The sequence below is a fragment of the Ictidomys tridecemlineatus genome, chromosome 15, assembly GCF_052094955.1.
Source record: "Ictidomys tridecemlineatus isolate mIctTri1 chromosome 15, mIctTri1.hap1, whole genome shotgun sequence".
NCBI classification, from domain to species: Eukaryota; Metazoa; Chordata; class Mammalia; order Rodentia; family Sciuridae; genus Ictidomys; species Ictidomys tridecemlineatus.
The window spans coordinates 52911008-52930909 of NC_135491.1; the positions used below are offsets into that span (position 1 = coordinate 52911008).

General features: G+C 44.2%; 1 protein-coding gene across 4 annotated transcripts in view; it reads left to right on the plus strand.

Moving 5' to 3' along the window:
- Wwox (WW domain containing oxidoreductase) overlaps positions 1 to 19902 on the plus strand; it is an 861609-nt gene that overhangs the window by 282014 nt on the left and 559693 nt on the right. The window contains exon 9 of one of the 4 annotated variants that reach the window (XM_040279962.2): positions 6022 to 6401. The exons of the other annotated variants lie outside the window; for them this stretch is intronic. Coding sequence (XP_040135896.2) covers positions 6022 to 6081 — 60 coding nt within the window. The 3' untranslated portion in view covers positions 6082 to 6401. Of the gene's footprint in view, positions 1 to 6021; positions 6402 to 19902 lie in introns of those variants that run through there. 4 annotated transcript variants of the gene reach the window in all.

The following is a 19902-nucleotide window of genomic DNA, read 5'->3' on the forward strand; positions in this document are numbered from 1 at the left end:
CTAAGCTGCTCATTGTTTCCCCTTCCCTTGTGTCAAACAGTCCTAGGTACTTTCCTGCCCATGACCCCAGTTTCAGGAAGTGGCCGGGTGGAGGGTAATGCCCAAGTAAAGAGATCTCGGGGAGGGAGCCATCCCCGCCCTTCATGCCGCTCTGCCCAGAGCACAGACACGCGCTTACCTTATCATCTCTTGACCACGCTATTGATTAGTGATGTGTTTGCCTGTGTTATTAATAATGTATACCTCGAAAAATCTATGTGCATTATAGTCTTTGATCTTCCCATGAATTTCAAAGCCAAAGATTCTATTTTCTTTTTCTTCCTTTCATATTTTAAAAATTTTCAAAGAAGTAAGACTAGAAATAATTTTAAAACTTTCTCTCTCCTTTTCTACTGGAAGACTTCCTGCTGACCTGCATCCATGTTAATGAGATATGCATGTATCTGCACATGTGAAGTATGTGCATAGACCTATCTACACACATATGCACATGAGTGCACACACATGCATACTCACATGCATGCATAGTGCATCTGTACATATATGTACACATATGCCCCATCTTATATAACATGTTGCATATGCACACTCACATGCATGCATTCATACACACTTGTATCTGTACATGTATGTATGTGTACACCACATACATATACAGATACCCAGAATGTCTGGACTCTCTCTCTCTCTCTCTCTCTCACACACACACACACACACACACACACATCCATGTATGCATGCAAGTATCTATACATATTTATATACATACACCCATACATGTGCATACATATATATACATATATCCTCACACCCACATTATCAGGAGATTATTATAAGATACTTCCAGTTCAAGCTTACTGCATTCTAGAGGTGAGGACTATTTGAATACAAGACTTCATCTCTCGTAGATTAAAACAGAAAATTAAAGACTTTGGACGAAGGCGGGATCAAAGGCTCACTTCTCATTGTTCTTTTATTGTTTATTGACTTCAAAAGGACTTTTTAGTTTAAACTGACTTTAATGTCTCTTGAATGCTCTTTTGTAAAATGACTTTGAAAACTGGGGGATAATGTCTTCATTAAGTGGAGAAAAATCTTGGGAAAATATAACTGTAACGTGGCTTTCATTAGAGCGGAAAGAGATAAAGCTTTGCTTAATTAATGTCTGTTTTCTCTCTGTTCAGAGTTACAAGGAAAAAGGGGGCTGAAATTAGTGCTGATAAAAGCTTGAAATAGACATTATAGTGCTGAAACTTTCTTCCCCCTTTGTTAGAAATTAGAACGCACTTCATGCAACTCTAGGAACAGAGTGGGAATATTCAAGGTGCGTGTCTTATTGAATATAAAATGACTGCAAACCCATGATGTCAACCACTCTGGCTCCTGTCTGCCTATTTGACTTCATTTTTGTTTTTTCTCTCTGTAAACACCTGTTTAGAAATTGACAGTGGTGCGTGGTGGGGGTGGGAGGGGGTTACTGAGGTGCTTTTCTTTCTGCTTAACTCAGAATCTCTCCCTCCTGTTCCCTGAGCCTCCAGTTAAGTCACCTCCCTCGGGGGCAGTCCCTGGCTCCAAGGTGCCCAGGTTGCTCACTCCTTCCTGGCCTTCTGCCTGTTCTCTGTTCAGCCTCCCTTGTCTAGAGGCTAATCTGCTCTTCAAGCTTTGGACGGCTTTACCGGGTTGCCTTTTAATTTTATCTTTTAAGCTCCACTGGGGAACCAGACGCTCGGCTCTGACTTCCAGTGGGCTCCTGATCCGACTGCTGGTTCCGTTGGTTCCACGTCCCCGGTGTCACAGTAGCTACGGGGTGCAATGGTGCCCTCTGCCCAGTGGAGTCCAAACTGGATCTCTGGACCCTTCCTCTTGCTTACACCCAACCCTTGGAATGCAGTTCCTCACGGGACCATCTTGTGGTATATTCTCAGCCTCTTGGAAGAGACTTTAAGCCTCTCCTTCTGTAGCCCAGTAGTTAAGAGGAGGCGCCATGGTAAGCGGGGTAAGGCAGACCTGGGTACAGTGCTATGTCTTCTCTCTGCCAAGTGGCTCATTGACCTATGACGGGTTACCCAACCATCTGGGCCTCAGATTCCTCATCTGTGAAGTGAGGATGGTACTATTTACTTCAGAGAGTTGTGGTCTGATCAGATGAGGTACAACAGAGGGCAGTAACAATCTGTGTTCTGATTGGAGCAACACTCTCCATCTAATTCTGCACGGCAACAGACCTGCTCTTGCTCATTCTAGTAGATACCTTTGGAAAGGCTCCCCTTGTTACTTGTCACCTTTCAAGAGTGTTCAAGAGCAAAACTTTGAATACTGTGGTATCTTCTACCTAATAGTTCCGCATGACAGGACCTGGCTGTCTTTATCATGTCTCTCAGTAGGTGACAGATGGATAGCATGATTTTGTTTTTATACCTGTGCCATCCTGCTGGCCATATTCTTTTTTCGAACACTCAAATGCCATCGAGCCATAGATTTCAGAGGCAGATGTAAATACCACGGGTTTTAAGTGGTGCAGAGTCACCGTGGGTTTGTTATGTAAACCCTCAGGGATATTTACACCCTCTCCTGAGCAGGGTAATTGAGCCTCCAAACCACCCACCAAGAGCTCTGCCTGTAAAATATTTAAGGACTGGTACTATAAAGACATTTCCCTTATGCAATTTGTTTTCCGTCTAAAAACCAGGAGAACAAGGAAATCACAGCTCATTGCAACTTACAGAGACCGGACTCTCCTGCTATGCTGCGTCTCCTCCAGTAGCACTTGAAACAGGACCTAAGTCAAACAAGAATGGTGCAAAACAGGGTGTGCATCCCCAGTGCAGTGTGATGACGGCCAGGCCTTCCTTGGAAGCACCCCACGGAGAGTGCAGAAGGGCTCTCTGATAACAGGTCTAGTTAAGAGACGTGAAAAAACACTTTAAAAGCACAACAGGCTGCCAAGATTTGTCTCTTCCTCACAGATAAAAGGGAGAATCCTTGCTATGCTTATGCCCGGTGTCATCAGGCCTGGTTTCTTTAAGAAGATGTCCTCCCAGAGGAGTGAGCCACTGAGCCTGGTGGGGTGATGCTGATGGCACCCGCGATCCTCTATCCATTGCTTGCTCAGCAGAGCTAAACACCAACATGTGGGAAGTGGGATTAGGGACCATGTAAATGGGATTCTCAGGGAATGTGATTTGCCTTTTGTAGGTGGATGTGTTAGTAAAGGAAGCACTAACTGCTCTAACAAATCAGCCCACTGTGTACCATGGCTCCAACATGGCCAGAGTTTATTTCTTGCTACGAAAGCCCCAAAGTTATTGTTCTGGACTCAAGGCAGCTCTCTCCCAAGGGTGATTCAGGGACCCAGGCTCCTTCCATCTCGTGCTCTGCCTTCTTCCACACCTGGCTGCCACAGCTGCCTGGCTTGTCGGCATGAAGCTGCTGGAAGAGGCAAGAACACGGGGTGATGCCATGGGGACACTGTAAGGACCAGGCCTAAGTGTTACACATCTGTGAGTTGCAAGAGACTAGGAAGTGCAGGCCAGCTGTGTGCCCAGGAAGAAGTAGGGCACAGGGAGTCTTTTCCTTGGCTGAAGTTCTGGTTTTTGTGGACAATCGGTGCCTTTTTTTGTTTTTTAATTTTTATTTTTTGGCCTAAGTTTCTCATGCATTCGACTTGGTAAGTAGCTGGAGATAACTAGTCATGCTTTCTGCCTCCACCACCCCAGCCTCGTGGGGTTGCGTGGCTCCACTCTGACTGTCCAGCGAGCTCAGGGGCCTTGCCTACCCACTGTAAATGCGGGACACGATGGCGCTTCACAGCACTCCTGGCAGCAGAGGCCACTTGGCAGGTCCTAGCTGACAGACAGAAGCAGGGATCTATGGCAGGCTTCTGGGAGACCTTTGCTTTCCTGAGAGAAGAAAAGCCATTGCTGGTGTTTTCACTCTTCCTTTCTTCCCACCCTGGATGAAAATTTGAGACCTTCAGTTGCCACAGTCTTGTTGCTTTCATGACCAACAAATGAAGCCAAAGGAATGACAGAGAATAGCCTTCCCTTTGTAGAGCCACTGCCCAGTCTCCGCAGCCACAGGACAGTCAGCCATGCTCCCTCCTCCTAGACCCCTTCCCACCCCTGCACATCATTGAACCTCTAATCAGCATACTTGTGCAAACAGGGAATTCAAATTTAAGAGAGGTTCTGGGTAACCCTCGAGGCCAGAATTCTTGGACAATGCCACAGTTTCCCCTCGCCTTGCTTGTCTGGTTGAATGTTTGCAAAAAATTATTAGATTTTACTTCAGCCGGGGCACCCTCCCATGCAAAACTTCCAGAAAGGTACTGGTTATAAGATGTTCCTCTGCATCTGCATCCTTCCCACCAGAGTGTCTGTAGTGGTCTCCTGGCGGTGATGGTCTCAGAACTTTCCATGATGCGTGAAACCTCTGAAGTGATATTTGAACTTCTTGCCTTTGCTGCTGTTATTGCCCTTTCCCCATGTGACTTTGTACTGGGACACATTTATATAATGGTAATTGCCTCGTGGTATTTAAAAATCTTTATTTGGGCCACCTTGGTTAGAAGATAAAAATATATAGTCCTTGAACATCATTTGGCCTGAGCTAGGCTCGAGTTTCTATCCGTCTTAATCATCGTCATTATCATCACGAACATAGTAATGATTTTCCATGCCAAGGCGTGGTGTAAATATCATCATGAGATAGATGTATGAACTTATTAAATAAGCTTTTAGAGTACTTTAGTCCATCAGATTGCAATGTGTGATGTGTGTTTATTTAAGCTATTCCAGATAAGAAAGATCAGATTTTGATTCTCCACATACTTCAAATATTACAGATGCTTCTACTTAACAAAATGTTACCTAATTCAAACTTTTCATTTTATTCAGTAGTGCCAGTCCTTTGATTATTCCAATCAGGCATCGTAATGCTGATTTATGCATATGTTTTTTGTCAGGAGACTGTACTTGCATTGTTCAGAGGACTGATGCAAACTGAAGGTAGAAAGAGGGAAAATTAATACCTTAAATATCTATCCGTGTGCATATTTCAAATTAAGAGCCAACCGTGTTGAAGTGGCCGCTCAGAGGCCTGGCCGCGTGCTGTGCTCCTGTAACCCACAGCGTTAACGTTGGGATCCCCACGCAGGCTCCCCGGAGGGAACGTGGTTGGCCTCTTCTCCTGAGCCAAGGCCTCCTTGTGCATGTACTGCCTGTTCCAAAGATATCAATTCTGGAAGGCATTGCCCATTATTAAAGCATAAAAACTTTGGATCCTTGATAATTGTATCCAAAGGAAGAAATTCAGAAAGCTTAAAACTTCTGTCAGTAGAGACCAAGCCACGTTGCTGTTCTATGAAGCTTCAAAGCTTTGCCGCATTGGAAAAAAGCATGCTGTTTTGTTGTCAGATAAAGGACATCAGCAAAATGAGTCCCAAGTCACCATGGGCTCCTGTTCCACCTCCTTCCCAGGCAGTCTGTTGTTTTGCAGGGGACAGCAAAGTATGGCCCTGGGGCCAATTCCAGCCCACTACCACTTTTTGTACAGTTTGCAAACCGAGAGTCCGTCTCTTTTTTTCTTTTTGTGATTCTGAGGATTGAACCCAAGGCCTTATGCATGCTAGGCAAGGGGTCTGCCACTGAGCTATGTCAGCAACCCTCTTTTTTTACAAAATTTTAAGTGGTCAAAAAATATTAAAAAGTAAAATAATATTTTCGGATCAGGAAAACCACATGGAATTTAAATTTGAGTGCTCTTAGAGTTTTCCCAGAACACAGCCTTGGACACGTCCTTGGTGGCAACGGTGACATTACAGTGGCAGGGTGAATAGTTGAAAGACACAGGTGAGGCCCACAAAGCTGACAGTGGTTCCTAACGTTTCAGAGAGCATTCTCCCGCTTCCTGTGGGCAGAGGCTGTGAAGAACAGGTTTTGATCCCTCCTTCCCCTGTGAACTGTGCTAGTGCTAACATGGTCCCATTGCCACTTTTTAAAAAGAATTTTTTCTCTCCAACAGGTCTCAGCCATGACCTTCCCTGCTTGTCCCACTCGTTGTTCCCAAGTCTTGGCAAAGTGAACAGTAAGGTGTTCACCAAGGGTCTTGCGACCAGCCTGTGGTCCCCTGCAGGACAAAGAGAGTCACCTCTAAGATTATCAAGCCATCGTGTGGCACAGGGTGCCATGTCCTTGTACCATGGGTGCCGCATCCTTCTCGGTAGTTACAGTATTAATTTAGGGATGATGAGGGGAAAGTGGTCTCCCTTTATCTGTTAATCCCTTGGAGCAAGTTCTGTTCAGAATGAATAGTCTTGAGACGTGTAATAAAGTTACCCATCAAGACCACTTTTACAGAGAGATTTAAATGTGATAATAAGAATAAAAGAAAATGAAGTGACATTGAGGGCATCTTCTTTTATAATGGCTCTTGGTCTTGACTGTTAAGCACACTGTAAAATGACTTTTATACATTTATGGATTGAAATGGTTCTGCTGAAATTTTAAGTGTTAACATTGTTCAAACTTTCATTACCAACACCTCTCCCGTTGTCACAAAACAGTTCCGTATTTGACATTTTGATCACACGAGCCCGGGGTACTTTATACCAATGTCTCTTTTCGTGCAGTTGGCGGCTCTGCTTATTTTGATTTGAGCACCTTTCTTCAGGAAGTCAATACAGTATGTTTGCACGTTTTGCCCCAATGCATCCTCTGAACTGATGGTCACAGAAGATATTCTGTAGAGAGAGAGAGAGACAGCTTCAATGTTTTTAAGATTGACTTCAGCAGAACATGAGGACTTTTTTCTTTCACAACCTTTTTCCTTTTTCAGATTTTCTTTTTTTGCTCCTGTCCCCACACTGAACCTTATTTGTGATAACAGCTTTGCCAAGGTGTAGTGCACATACTGTGTCATTCGCCCCTTTAAATTGTACAAGTCGGGGCTTTTTGTCCATTCACAACCATCACACATTCAATTTGCAGACACTTTTATTACCCCAGAAGGAAGGCCTGTAGCCTCAACAGTCGCCTCCTCCGTGCCTCCTCCCCTCCTCCCCTGCTCCCCGGCCTCCCCTCTTCCTGCCCCTCTGGATTTGCATGCTCTGGACATTTCATATACTCTGAAGGTCCTTTGTAACTTCCTTTCCCTCTCATGATGTCCTCAGTAAATGTCATACCTTCATTTTCAGTCCTTTGCTTGTTGTTCCTTGCATGTAAGCACAACGTTTAGCAACAAATGCGTACATGCATGGCAGTGTGTAGCCTGCCCAGCTCTTGGATCCTTCTCGGTGGCCACCCTGGCTGCTGGCGGAGCTGGCATCTCCCAGGCTTTCTCTGCATGCTGTTGAGTACATAACTGATTGCCACAGCCAGTGCCTTACTGGTTCCTTAAGCTCCTCCCTGTACAGCTGTGGGCACACCAGGAAGGAAGGCTGGTCCCTTAGTAGGTCTGTCCAGAGTTCTGCGTTAGAAATCAATCTCTCAGCCTTTAGAAGCTTTTTTTTTTTTTTTCCACTTCCATTTTTCTCCTCCCAGAGACTTGAGTGCAAGGACCCCCTGGTACTCCTTGGGCCCTTCTTGGTTACCCAGAATGGACCTAACAGCAGCTTCTGGATACATTGCCATTGCTGGGAGAGGAGATTTGTGTAAATGGATAAGTTTGAGTTTGTAAATATTTTCTTTTTTTCTGTCCAGAGTTTTATAGGAGAGATTAAGGTGTTATCAGCCAATGCTTTATAAAATTGAGGCCTATTCTGACCAGGCTTCGTGGTAGAGGATAAAGTGAGTCCGACTTCCACTGATGGAGAGACATAGTGAAGAACGGGTCTCTTATTGATTCATTATGTAAATAAGAGGAGTTGGAACTTAGAGGTACCTGGCCTGCCTTTCCTTCACCCGCCCAGGGTGTCCTCAGCAAGATGACCAGTTCCTGGTTTGCCAGCCGGGGATCTGGAGGTGTGTCTAGGTTCTCATGGTTACCAAATCCAGGCTGCCAGGCAGGTGGTGAACTGACTGGATGTAATTGGAGATTGGCTTTCATTATTATTTCAAGACCTGTCCCGCATTGTCACAGAGGATGGAAAGTCTCCCTAAGTTATAAACCAGCTAATTGCTTCCTCAGTTGAAGACCTAAATGAGTTTTAAAGCAAAATGCATCTCTCAGGGGCCAAGTAGCCAACACACAATAGGCAGTTGAACTAGCAGAGACTAATGCGGGAAAGGTCCCCCACTCTGTCCCCTTTTCTCCCTCTCCTTCCTTCTCTCCTTCCTCCCCTCCCTCCCCTTCTCTTTCTTCTTCCCTCGTTTCCTGGTTCCTCTGCCTCTCCCTGTCCCCTCTCTCCCTTGCTCCTTCCCTCACTTCCTTCCTGGGTTCATCCCTCCTTCCTTTCCCCCCTTTCATTTAACCATTATAAATATGATGGGGTTGCGTCTGTGGGCTTTTGCTGGTAATTAAATAAATTATTTATACATTTAACACAATCTTGAATTACTAGGTGATCATCCTAGGCACTCAGAAGCATAAGAGCCCTTGAAAGCAATATCCCAGCATAGCTATTCCATAGCACGTCCTACAATCTAAATATTGCTTTTAGTGTAATCGAAGCAGCAAGAGTAGTCACAGCAGTTGATGGACTATTTTTCAAATTGATTTCAAAAATGTATTTAAGGGGATGATCTTCTAGTCTAGATTACCTATTGATTTTTAATATGAAAAGCTCATTATGTAAGCAGTAACTGCATATAAAAACCTAGCAAACCTTTGCATAAATCCTTTAATTGAATTTCCAGAGCCTGTGGTTCTACTTTTTTTTTAATTAAATCTATTTCTTTTTTTAAGTGTTACTGTGTAATTTGCATGCTGTGAAGAGGCCCTGTCCCAGATAAAGTGCCATTGATCCTTATTAAACCTCACCTCTGGGCTTGCTTAAAACTAACTGGAAAAATTAAAGTGTTCATGCCGCAGTGCGCTTACAGCTCCTGTGATAGGATTATGGAAAAAATAATAAAACTAATTTCCAGGAGAGAATTTATAATGTGAGATTTTATTTTTTTTTCAATTTGATAATTAATAGTGAAATCATATCACATATAAATCATATTTTAGCCTATAAACTGAAATGGCAATTAGGAAAGATAATATATACTTGATGTAAAACCATCATGTTCCATGCGATAATCTTTTGGCACTTTTAATTTTTTAATTGTGGAAGGAAAGGATTATGAATTCAAGTCAAACACATTAAATGGTGGGTTTCATTGGAAAAATCTGATTCTTTTACTATGCACCATATTAGTAGATTTTTAATATTAGTGTGAGGAAGTATAAAAGATATGGAAAGAGATATTCTGGTTATGTTCGTACTAAAATGTATGTATTAGAATTACCAGGGGAAAGAAAAATATAAAAGCTGCAATAGGTTTTTCTATTTTTTAATACCTAACATTTGTTATTTTAAAAGCAATAAAATCCCCTAAAGAAATATTCATAATCAATAAGAACACAAAATATGGAATATATTAACTGAGTTATAAAAATGTTCATAGTATAGCACAAAATGAAAAACACAGCAAGTTATGTACGGTTTAAAGTGTAATCAATTTTGAGGTTGTATACAAGGATATAAATGATAAACACAAGTAGTAGCATTTTTAGTAAAGGCTGTTACAAAATACTGTATTTATGGCCTATTCCATTCTTTTTATAGCTCATTAATGTAGAAAACAAACACAGTGTATCCATCTTCTCAGACAGCTTAAAATTCTCTTAAATGATATTTTTAAATGGAAATACTGAGCTCATTTGATCTGTTACTTCTTTAAGCACGTTAGGTTGAATGGCTGAATGTTCCACACTGCGGGCTTCCCTTACAGACTCTGGAAAGAAAAAAGTGATAATAATGATGTATATTACTCTCTCTCCACCAAAGAGGGCCAAATCTGCCACTTTTACAAATGGCTTGATAGCATCCCCCTCCTCTACCAGTCTCTCTGCCCACCCTCTATGTCCCAACCCAGCCCCAAGGAGAGCCTTTCTTCCCTTGGAAGCTGCACCAATTCTTCCAGGCCACAAGGGGGCAGTTGAGTTGCTGGCTCCTCACCCTAGCAGGCGGGCAGAGGAGAATGTTACTGCTGCTTCCAGAGGTGTGTGATGTGCTGTGGTGCCCGAGGTAGAGCATGCAGTGTGTGCCCAAGCTAAGCAGTTGGTCCTGCTGCTCAAGTCATCTTGGGTTTTTGTTTGTTTTGTTTTGTTTTTTCTTCCCCCTTCCCATGGACAGGCCCTTCCCGAGTAAGCTGAATCTGTAATGAAATATCAGTAACTTAGTTCCAGTTTTGAATTTGGTCTAGATGTTTACATTATGGCCCCTTGTCTCTTTCCATCTTGTTATTCAGTGGACTTCACTAGACTGTCATCATCAACAGGTATATTTCCATGGTTAAAGGAGTCACAAACTTGGATACCCAGCCTTCTTAAAATATAGGTAGGTTTAGCAGTGCTCCATATGTTTTCCACAGTGTAGGTACATTGGGAAAGGAAAAGAAAATCTTGGAAAGCACTTGGTACGTGTTTTCATTGCTTCCTTCTATTTGGATCAACACCCACTCCAGAACCTCATAGCTTCTCTGGTCCATCCATCCATCCATCCTCTCATTTCTCCAATATAGATTGGATACTGTTGTGTGTCAGGCACTACTTCAGCTAGTAGATGAACATGAATCTGGGTCACTCGTTGCCTTCCCGGATCACATTATCTAGGGGAAAGACAAAGCCACGATGCCAGTAATTTTAACAGGAAGAAGCAGAGACCTAATTCAGCTTGAAAGAAGGTTGGATTTAAAAAAAAAATGTTGTTATACGGTTGAAACTATTTATTTATTTATTTTTTGCTTATCACTGTGGTTTATTTGGACTTTATTGCTGCAGTCTGGCTGGGCATAATTCAGGAGCCACTTATCAAGCAGGAACAAACTTTATTTTTAGACCACACATGCCACCACACAAGCTCTTCAGGAATTCCCTCAGAGCCCAACTGCCACCAAGGGCTCTTCCTGTGAGCACCTCAACCAGCACTCTTCCCGCCCTTGAGGCTGATTGGCTGGGTCACATGGGTGGAGCCAAAAGAATCCCCCAATGAGCACTCCGTGGTCTGAAAGGGCAGGGAAACAGCCCAATGAGCGTCACCTGCAGAGGAGCCAATCAGCTGGAAGTTTGCTGGGCCTGCTTTGGCTGAGGGAAGGTTGGATTTAGAAAAAAATATTTCCTTATAGGGTTGAAACTATTTATTTAGTTTTTGCTTATCACTGTGGTTTATTTGGACTTTATAATTTGCAAAGTAATGGTATGGGAGATAAGTTTCATGATACTAAGTGCCATGAAGCTGATGATCTTAGAACCATGGTTCTTTGTGGCATGATGGTAAAAAAGAAGATAGTTTATATAATGCAAATGGACAGGAGACACCTCCCTTTCAGTGGGTTAGACTGTTGTTGGTCTGGTTGCCTCCCGAGAATCACGTGGCCACTGTCTTGGGACGGGTCAATAAGCAGGTCCATTTGTAGAATGAGTAGTTTCCTGCAAGTTGCCGCCAGAGATCAGGGCACCAAATAGAGGCACTGTCCTCCTGTGACATGGGACAGTGGTTAGAGACCCAAATGAGGAATGAAAGCCAAGCTGAGCTTGGCACAGATTTGAAGCTTATGATAATGCTAACCCAACCATGCCCCCTTATCCAGGCTACGGCATGGTAGCCATATGCCCCATGTGGCTTATTGAAATGTAAATTAATTACAATTAAAATGTAAGTTGCTCAGATGCGTGAGCCACTTTTCAAATGCTCTACAAGCCTCACGTGGTCAGTGGCTACCATATTCAGAAGTGTCGATATGGAACATTTCTACCATAGAAATGTTTCATGGGGTAACCCTGCTCAAAGGAGAAGTCTCTAAAGTCTGATCTGTTGGTGTTCCAAAAGAAAATATTTCAACTTTTATTTATCTATTAAACTCTTTCATGTCTTATTAAATATTTCAACATACTGATCAGATGGAAGGTACTGTTTTAAATGCTTTGCCTGGACATACACATGTCATCCTTTCAAATAGCCTATGATGTGATGCTATGATTATCCGTATTTTGCAGATGAGAAATCATATGCACTAAGCAAGGAGGCAGCAGATTAGAGAGTCCACCTTAGGTGTTTTAGCTCCAAGGTCCTCTACTCTCCAGGGCTGCAGATTTACTCTCAACTAAGAATGGTGATTTTTCACACTTCCCTCTCTAGTCCTCTGTCTGGAACTTGTATGACAGGCAAGGCATTCTGAAGTCAGGTTTGATATTTCCCCAGATAGCGGGTGCATGCTCCATGTGGATTTCAGCTTTTAAAAATGCTTTATAGGTTTGAGTATATGCACAATTAAATGGATTGGGACATTATCCTGCCTGGTTTCCACCAAGGTGGCCCTCACAAAATGAGCAGAAGGCCTAGAAAGGTTACTGCAGGGAGACCAGCATTTGAAGAATGTGAACATCAGCCAGCAGTGAGAGAGGGGTTGGTTCCTCCACTCCGCCCGATAGGAGCCCTTCTTCTGCTACAGGTGAACACAGTGATCCTGGACCCAGGATCTGAGAAGTGAATTGAAAAAACCGAGTCTAAAATAGCAAAGAAAAGATGTAAATTAAATGCATGAGTTTCAAAGACTCATCTCCCCCTAACACTTTACCCTACTTGAAGAATGTAACTGAGACAATGATTCGAATTCATAGTCTGTAAGTAAATAAATAGCAGTGGGGGTACATGCCCTTAACTTTTCTGAGGAAAGTGTCAATTAAAGACTTTTAGGATTTTAAGCAGTTGGTGGCCTCTGCCTGTCTTGGTTTTCCTGGTTTAGCTGGGACCCTAATCAGTCTATTCCCTGCCTACTAGACGGGCATCTTTCAATAGAGCTGAAAATCCTTAAATAAAAGGTTTTGAGAGGAAAAAGGAGCCTTTGATTGAAGTAGTGTTGTGGCACAAGGAAGAGCTTCTGAAGAGAACTTTGTTGGAAGTGCCTTTGTTTATCAGTAACCCGGAGGGGCTGTCCCCAGCCCCCATCCTTTAATTTAAAGGTCTTTAAAGGTTTTTTTTAAAATATATATTCTGATATTAGCATATAAGTGCATTTATTTAGCTTAGGTTATGGAATCCTGAAAAACTGTGAAGGTGAGTGGTTTCCCCAGCACTCTGGCCATACTCGCCAGGAATTTCCCAAGAATGCCATATGTTTTGCTCAGGGCAAGGGGTGTGTGTGTGTGTGTGTGTGTGTGTGTGTGTGTGTGTGTGTATTTGGACATGTACATGCAATGGAGGTAATAAGAGGGCCACGTGTGAAAACTGTGCAAATATGACACATGCTATGTGTCTGTGGACCTTTTCTGTCTGTCCATCATGTTGAGGCCGGAGCTTTAAAATAAAAAGTGAAATTTCTGTGTTGAAAGGGAAAGGGAACCCCCTGCTCCCCTAAGGATTTCTTAAGTCTCTCCTATCGCAGGTTCATGCTGAGCTGCCCAAATCTGCATCTTTGATGTGTGTTTCTTTCCTATGTTTTTCAAGGGCTTTTAAACACATGATGCAGAACATGTGTTTAATTTTTCCTGGGAAGGACCAATCTTATACATCTGTTTCCCTGTGTCTATCAAAAGTTCCAGGTATGAAGAAGCTGCAAGGTATGATCTGTTCTAAAGAAGGAAAAAATGAAAAAGAAATTCATATCTGTTTCTGGAGGCATTGGGGGTGGGGATGCAGGTTTGCAGGGACTGAGGCTTATGTGCTGTGGGGGCCACTGTGTGGAAAAGAATCTAGGCAGGGCCCCTGGATGCACAGGGCCCTTGGGCTACCCTCCATCAGCTTCCATGTTCGGACAACTTTTGTAAAACCTTCTTGGAGAGACCGCTAGAGTGTCTGACACCTCCATCTTCTTCTTCTCATGCCCTGAAATGTGAAAGATACTTTTACCCTTTTGATTTGGTGTTGAAGGTCGTTTGAAAAATCTGAAAAATTGTCTGTTTACTCTCTGAAAAGGATTCAGCCTCCAGAGAGTCTTGCACGTTTCCCGAGAGAACCCCTCCTGGGGCGAGCTCCGCCGTCAGGGCATCATCTCCAGGAGCCTGACCCGCCTCAGAGACTTCAGATGTTTCCTTTCTGCCCACCTCTCCGTATCTGGGTAGATTTTTTTTTTTTTTTTAGTAGTTTCTTAATGGTCTTTAGCAAAGGCAGTAAGTGACACTGATCAGTGCAGGCGGACAGTAAGATTTATAATGTATTTGTGCTACCTGATTGCCAACAGAACCGGCCTTTCCCAGCGGTGCTGTACGCAGACTCGGAAAATCAATAGGGATTAACCTCTGACCCCCTCCACATACTTACTGTGGCTGCATCGCTTACCAATATTTCATCTGTTTCACTCAGCCGCTGTTACTCAATAATGTGCGGCCAATCTCACAAGATACTAATTAATTTTTTAAAATGCAGCATCACTTAAAGCTGTGATAAAATATCCCACCTTTGGAAATCACCAGGCCCTTTTGGTGTATTTATTAAACTCACATTAATTAGCCTTAATTTTTTTTTTCCCAAAAAGGGAAGGGACGGCCCTTACAATGCCAGGGTATGCTTTGTTCACAAACCACCCCCACTGTGGTTAACAAGAGAGGGGCTCTAACACAGTTCTTTTCCTGGTGTGTGCTGGGAGTTGGGCCTCTTTCAGGAAAATTGTTAATCTTACGTCTTAGACACTTCCACCCACATTAAAGGTCTCTTTATAGATACATGGATAAATGTGCTCTCTTATAAGATGAACCCAATGTAGCATTGTTTAAGGATTAGAATTCCCTTTAATACCTGGGCATGGTCTTGGCATGAATATATGCAATGGCATGTATAAACATGTGTTTTATGAGCTGCTCTTAATTTCTGTTACTGTGTAGGATGGACAGGGAGCACAATTTGCAGTAGTAAATACTTGCTTTTTACCTTTATCTTTAAGATTTGGTATATATTAGAGTACTGTATATTTGTCTTAAACATTAGAATCGTCGCACATTTTCTTCATCTAACATGCTTTTATTCACAGAATTTTTTTTTTTTTTTTGCAAGAATGCCTATTCCCCAGAGTTTACTTACAGTTTGCTATTGATCCGGCAGCTGGTATTTGAATTGGTCGATGTACTCTGTAACTTGTTTAAGATACCCTACCTGAGCTATTAGTTTAAATAATGTATTCATAAATTGATTAATCATTACAGTAAGACTTATTAGCTGCATTTATATCTGCGTGTTATCCACAATTGACTTGTAGTCTAATAATCACGCATATTTAAGCAGAAGTCAGGTTTTATATTACGACTTCATAATTATCAAGGTGGAAAACAGTAGCGGTAGTATCCTGTGCAGAAGGTGAGTGGGTGTGGGTGTTACCAGTTGGGCTTCCTATGCAGGCTGCTGCTTTTACTTTTCTTAGGTGAAATAGAATATTGCCCCCCCAAAAAACACAGTATAGAAGTGGACCAGATTCTCCCTGCCTTGGAGCAGTGATCGGGTTTGCCAGAACTGTCCTGAGGTCAGGGTTCTGGGGTCTGGGGGCAGCGGGAGAGGAACCTGAGGGACATTGCCTCAGTTTCTCTAGCAGGTCTGTGGTGCTGGTGGGCATCTGCATATCACAAAGGTGGTGTACCTGCAGGACATGCATGCCCTGCCCTGTCCTCCAGAGAGGCCAGCCGTGCAGTGTTAGAAGCAGCAGCCCAGCGAGATTCCCTGGGAACCAAGTGTGGCTCTTAAATACCTGAGACCAGTGTCCATGGTCCTTCCACGTGGAAATGGAGGAAACAATATGGCTCAGCAGATTAGGGATACATGCACATGTTTTTGCTTTTAATTAATAAACTATTTTTAGAGAGAATTATTTTAAGTTTACTGTAAATTTGAGTACAAAGTTTGCAATTCCCAGACACCCTCTGTCCCCACCCATCACCTTTAATCCAACCTCATGTCAGTTAAAAACAATCTTTTGGACAGTGGATGCGAAATTCCAGCTTTGCACTGGGCCTGTTCCGCTGGGCCATATCTGACTCCCCATTCCAGGTTTCCTCTGGGGGTGGGGATCTGCCAGACCCCCTTCTCAAACCTTCACATGAGCTGAACCCCTTCTTTTCTTCCTTTTGGTTGGAAAATCACCGTCTCTGTATGTGATCTTGCTGCTTCCTAAATCTCCCTTTCAAACTTGGTTCAACAACCTGCTACATTACTATCTACTGTGTGTTCTTTGGGCAAGGGTGAGGGAGCCGTCTCCCAGCGTGTGGAGAGCGCTGCCCGCCGCCAGGAGGACAGCTGCTTACAAGACAGCAATTGTGCTTCCAACCCGGGGCAGCGCCTCTGCCTGGATGCCCGGTCCAGATGAAAGGCAGATGCCGCCCAGCTCTTTCCAAGGACCCTGCTCCCCAGCATGGGGCTTCATCCATTATTGAGAGCACGCCGACTCCCCTCCATCACCCCTCCACACACTCATTCTGCCAACCTTATTCAGAACGTCAGCACGGATGGCTTTCCTACAAAAGCATAAAGGCCAGCCAGGAAGCCTCTGCCGATAAATTATTTACAGTCTTTAATTATTATCACACAGACTTATTAAACTTCTTGGTTACCTAGGAGCCCATGTAGCTGCTGAAAAGAGTTTGCTAAACTTTGAGTAAAAGACATTTTGTTCAAAAACAAACTCTCTTTGTGGATGCTCTTGCCATATGCTTGACATCCGTGGAGGGGGGGGGGGTGTGCTGGTCCATGGTTAACCACCAGGCCTCTTGGCACGGGGAGGTTGGGAAATGTTTGCTGATGACTGTGGTGTAAATATTCATGCATGGTGGAATTCAAGCGACCAACTTGAGGTCATGAACACAGAGGGGGAAAGAACTATCCAGTTCCACACCTGTACAAATGTTGTTTTCCACTCTACAGGTAAATAGTTGTGAATAACCTCCGAGCACAGATAATAGTTAAACTTAACCAAATTATATTGTGTTTGAGTTTTTCTTACCTTTGTTTTCCATGTAAGTAATTTAATTATATAGCTTAATATTTAATAATGAGCATATCCATTAGCCAGCTCATAAAAATTTCTGGAAATCTAAAGTTCTTTTCTCTTGAGCCAGTCAGACCTGGCTGCAGCACGCTGCTCTGTTTAAATTGCATCTTGGTTTCAGATGGAGTTCACGATCTGTTCCTAATTCAGGCTCTTTCCTAACAGGGTGTCCCTGCACAGTTTTCCGCTGGGGTGTGATGAGCCAATTGGCATGCTGCTAAGTGTCCTCGACAGCGGGCAGACACATGTACCCTGCTTGGTACATCCCAGACGATTCTGTTGTACTGATATTAAGGACAACAATATTTTGCCAGAAGCTATAACGAGATGATTCTGTAACAGCAGCATAGTGACACCAGACTATGTTTTGCAATTTTCTTTAATATTTATGCTGGATAAATAATTTATCTCTTTTTTTTCAGGTTTTTGTTTCCTTTTTTTCCCCCCATCTGGAATATGTTGATATAGACAGGTGCTAGGTTTCCCTGGATGACTAAAGCAAGGGTTTGGTGATTTTCTTCCCTGAAAAAGCAGGTGCATCAGCAGAGTGGAGCCCCTGGGAGTTGCTTCCCCCAACACCGCAGCCCATCCACTAATATGAACTAATGAGACCTATTAAGGACCGGCCCACATGTTTGAAGGGAGTCACTTATTAATGATCCGTCTTGGCATGGCATCCTGACCGAAAGACTACTCGACACTGTGGGTCTGGAATGCTGAGTGGCACGTCTCACCTGTTATCCATTCAGAAGTAATGCAGAGGCTTCCTCCAACCCAGGTGCTGGGCCCTGAGCTGTTGACATGAGGAACTGCATCATTCTCAGGGGTGGGCATCTCTTGTATGTGTTGTAGGGAGTCTAACACCATGTCTGGTCTGTGCCAGTTAGATGCCTGTGACAACTACCCCCCCCAATGTGCCATGATCAAACACATCTGCAGGTATTGGTTCATGCCCTGTGGGAGACAGCAGAGTTGCCCCTGGCTGTGAACCAGTGTTCTTACCACTCCATGCATGCAGGAAAGTTGCAGTAGAGATCATGTCCTGTATTCAGCCCTTTGGCTCCCAGGATCCACCGTCCTCCCAACACTGGAATTGGGAATCAGGCAGCCTAGTATAATCAACTTCTGTCCAGGAGGCTGCACAAGAGGAGAAAGCCAGTATTTGCACTCAAGGACCACTGTCCCACACCCACCAAGCTCCTACAGAGGTGTCAAGGTCACAGATTCAGGGACCTTTTCTTTCTCTGACTCTGTTATTTCTCTTGTTTGTTTTAGTGGTGCTGAGATCAAACCTGGAGTCTAGCATGGGCCAGGTGAGCCTCTGCCATTGAGCTGCAGGCCCCCACATACCAGCTTCTGAGCTGTGGAGCTGGTGGGGTCCCTCCAAGAACTGGGGAGTGTGCATTTTGGAGGTCTTGACAGGTTCCCATGACCTTGGACTGGAGGGACCGTCGGGAGACCAGTCCTTGTTTGGAGGAAATTCTTTATCCCCACACACTTGAACTTGGTGCAGACCCAGGATTGGGTCCAGAGGTGAATTTTAGGAGTGCTGGGTGAGGCTCCAGATCTTTCTCAGCAGCAGAGAAGGCTTGGCACAGCTGAGTTCTACATGGCGCAGTTCCTCTCCTGGTCAGGTGAAAGACTCCTCCTGGAACCGCACTGTGTGTAACCTACATATCCACACTGGGCCCTCTTTTCAGATCCAGAAGGGCTGAGATTGAACTTTTCCAGAGTTGTCCTCTGCAAACATGAAGTTTTCTGGCTTTTCCAGCTGGGTCTGCCATGGGGACATTTGTGCATGATCACATTGATCCCTGGCTGGCACTGCCTGGCACCTAGGTCTTCAGGTGGCCTATCTTAGGGCCTTCACAGCTGCCATAGTGGCTGACCTCCGGCATCTCTGAGGTGGTGGATGTGATGGAAGAGGCAGCTACGAGCCATCCAGCTCGGGGATGTTCTTGGTGGACCACCTGGGCTCCGTGTGGCCCCAGGTTAGCTAGCTCAGCTCTCCAACTCTTGTTTTCCTACCTGTTAAGTGAGCGTGAGGAGGCTCTGTCTCGGAGTAGTGGGAGGAGAGCCCAGACAATAGGCAGGGCGGCCCTCACAGAGCAGGCCCTGGTCACCCACGTCTCTCTTCACTGTTCTTTTGGTCTTCTTGCCATTTAGGACATTCCCTCAGATAATGGCCGGAGGCTGCTTTGTCCCCCTGCCTGTAGGACACGAGACTGCCCAGTCTCATCAGAGTGTCTAAATCCTACCGTGAGCAGGCCTTTCAGAAACGGTCCTGGAGATCAATAGTTATCTGCTTACCTCTCTGGCTGAGATGAGATTTTATGCTTGTTACTAGCAGATCAATAGTGAAAGCTGATTCTGTTAAGTTTTCCGAAGGAGTCATTAATCTCCCTCAGCCTCAGTTTCCCTATCTGTGAAGTGAGTCTAACCAGGATGATAATGAAGAGTTAGGTCAAGTGAGGTTGGCAGGCAGACGTCCCCTCCCCTTCCGTTACACGAGAACATGTGTCCCCTGCGCACCCCGGGTCAGCCGAGGTCACACGGCTTGGAATAATGAACTGCTGCATGGACGAAGCTTCTCTCCTCACTTGGCCACACACCTGAGAGCAAGCTGTCACTCTGTGAACCCGCTCACACACTTCTGTTTCTGCACAGTGCCCTCTGAGAGAAGTCGTGAGGGACATTTGTGATCTCTCTTTTTTCTTGTGAGCACTCTTCCAGGGAGACTCAAATTTTTATTCCTTCCTGAGGTTTTGTGTGTGTGTGTGTGTGTGTGTCT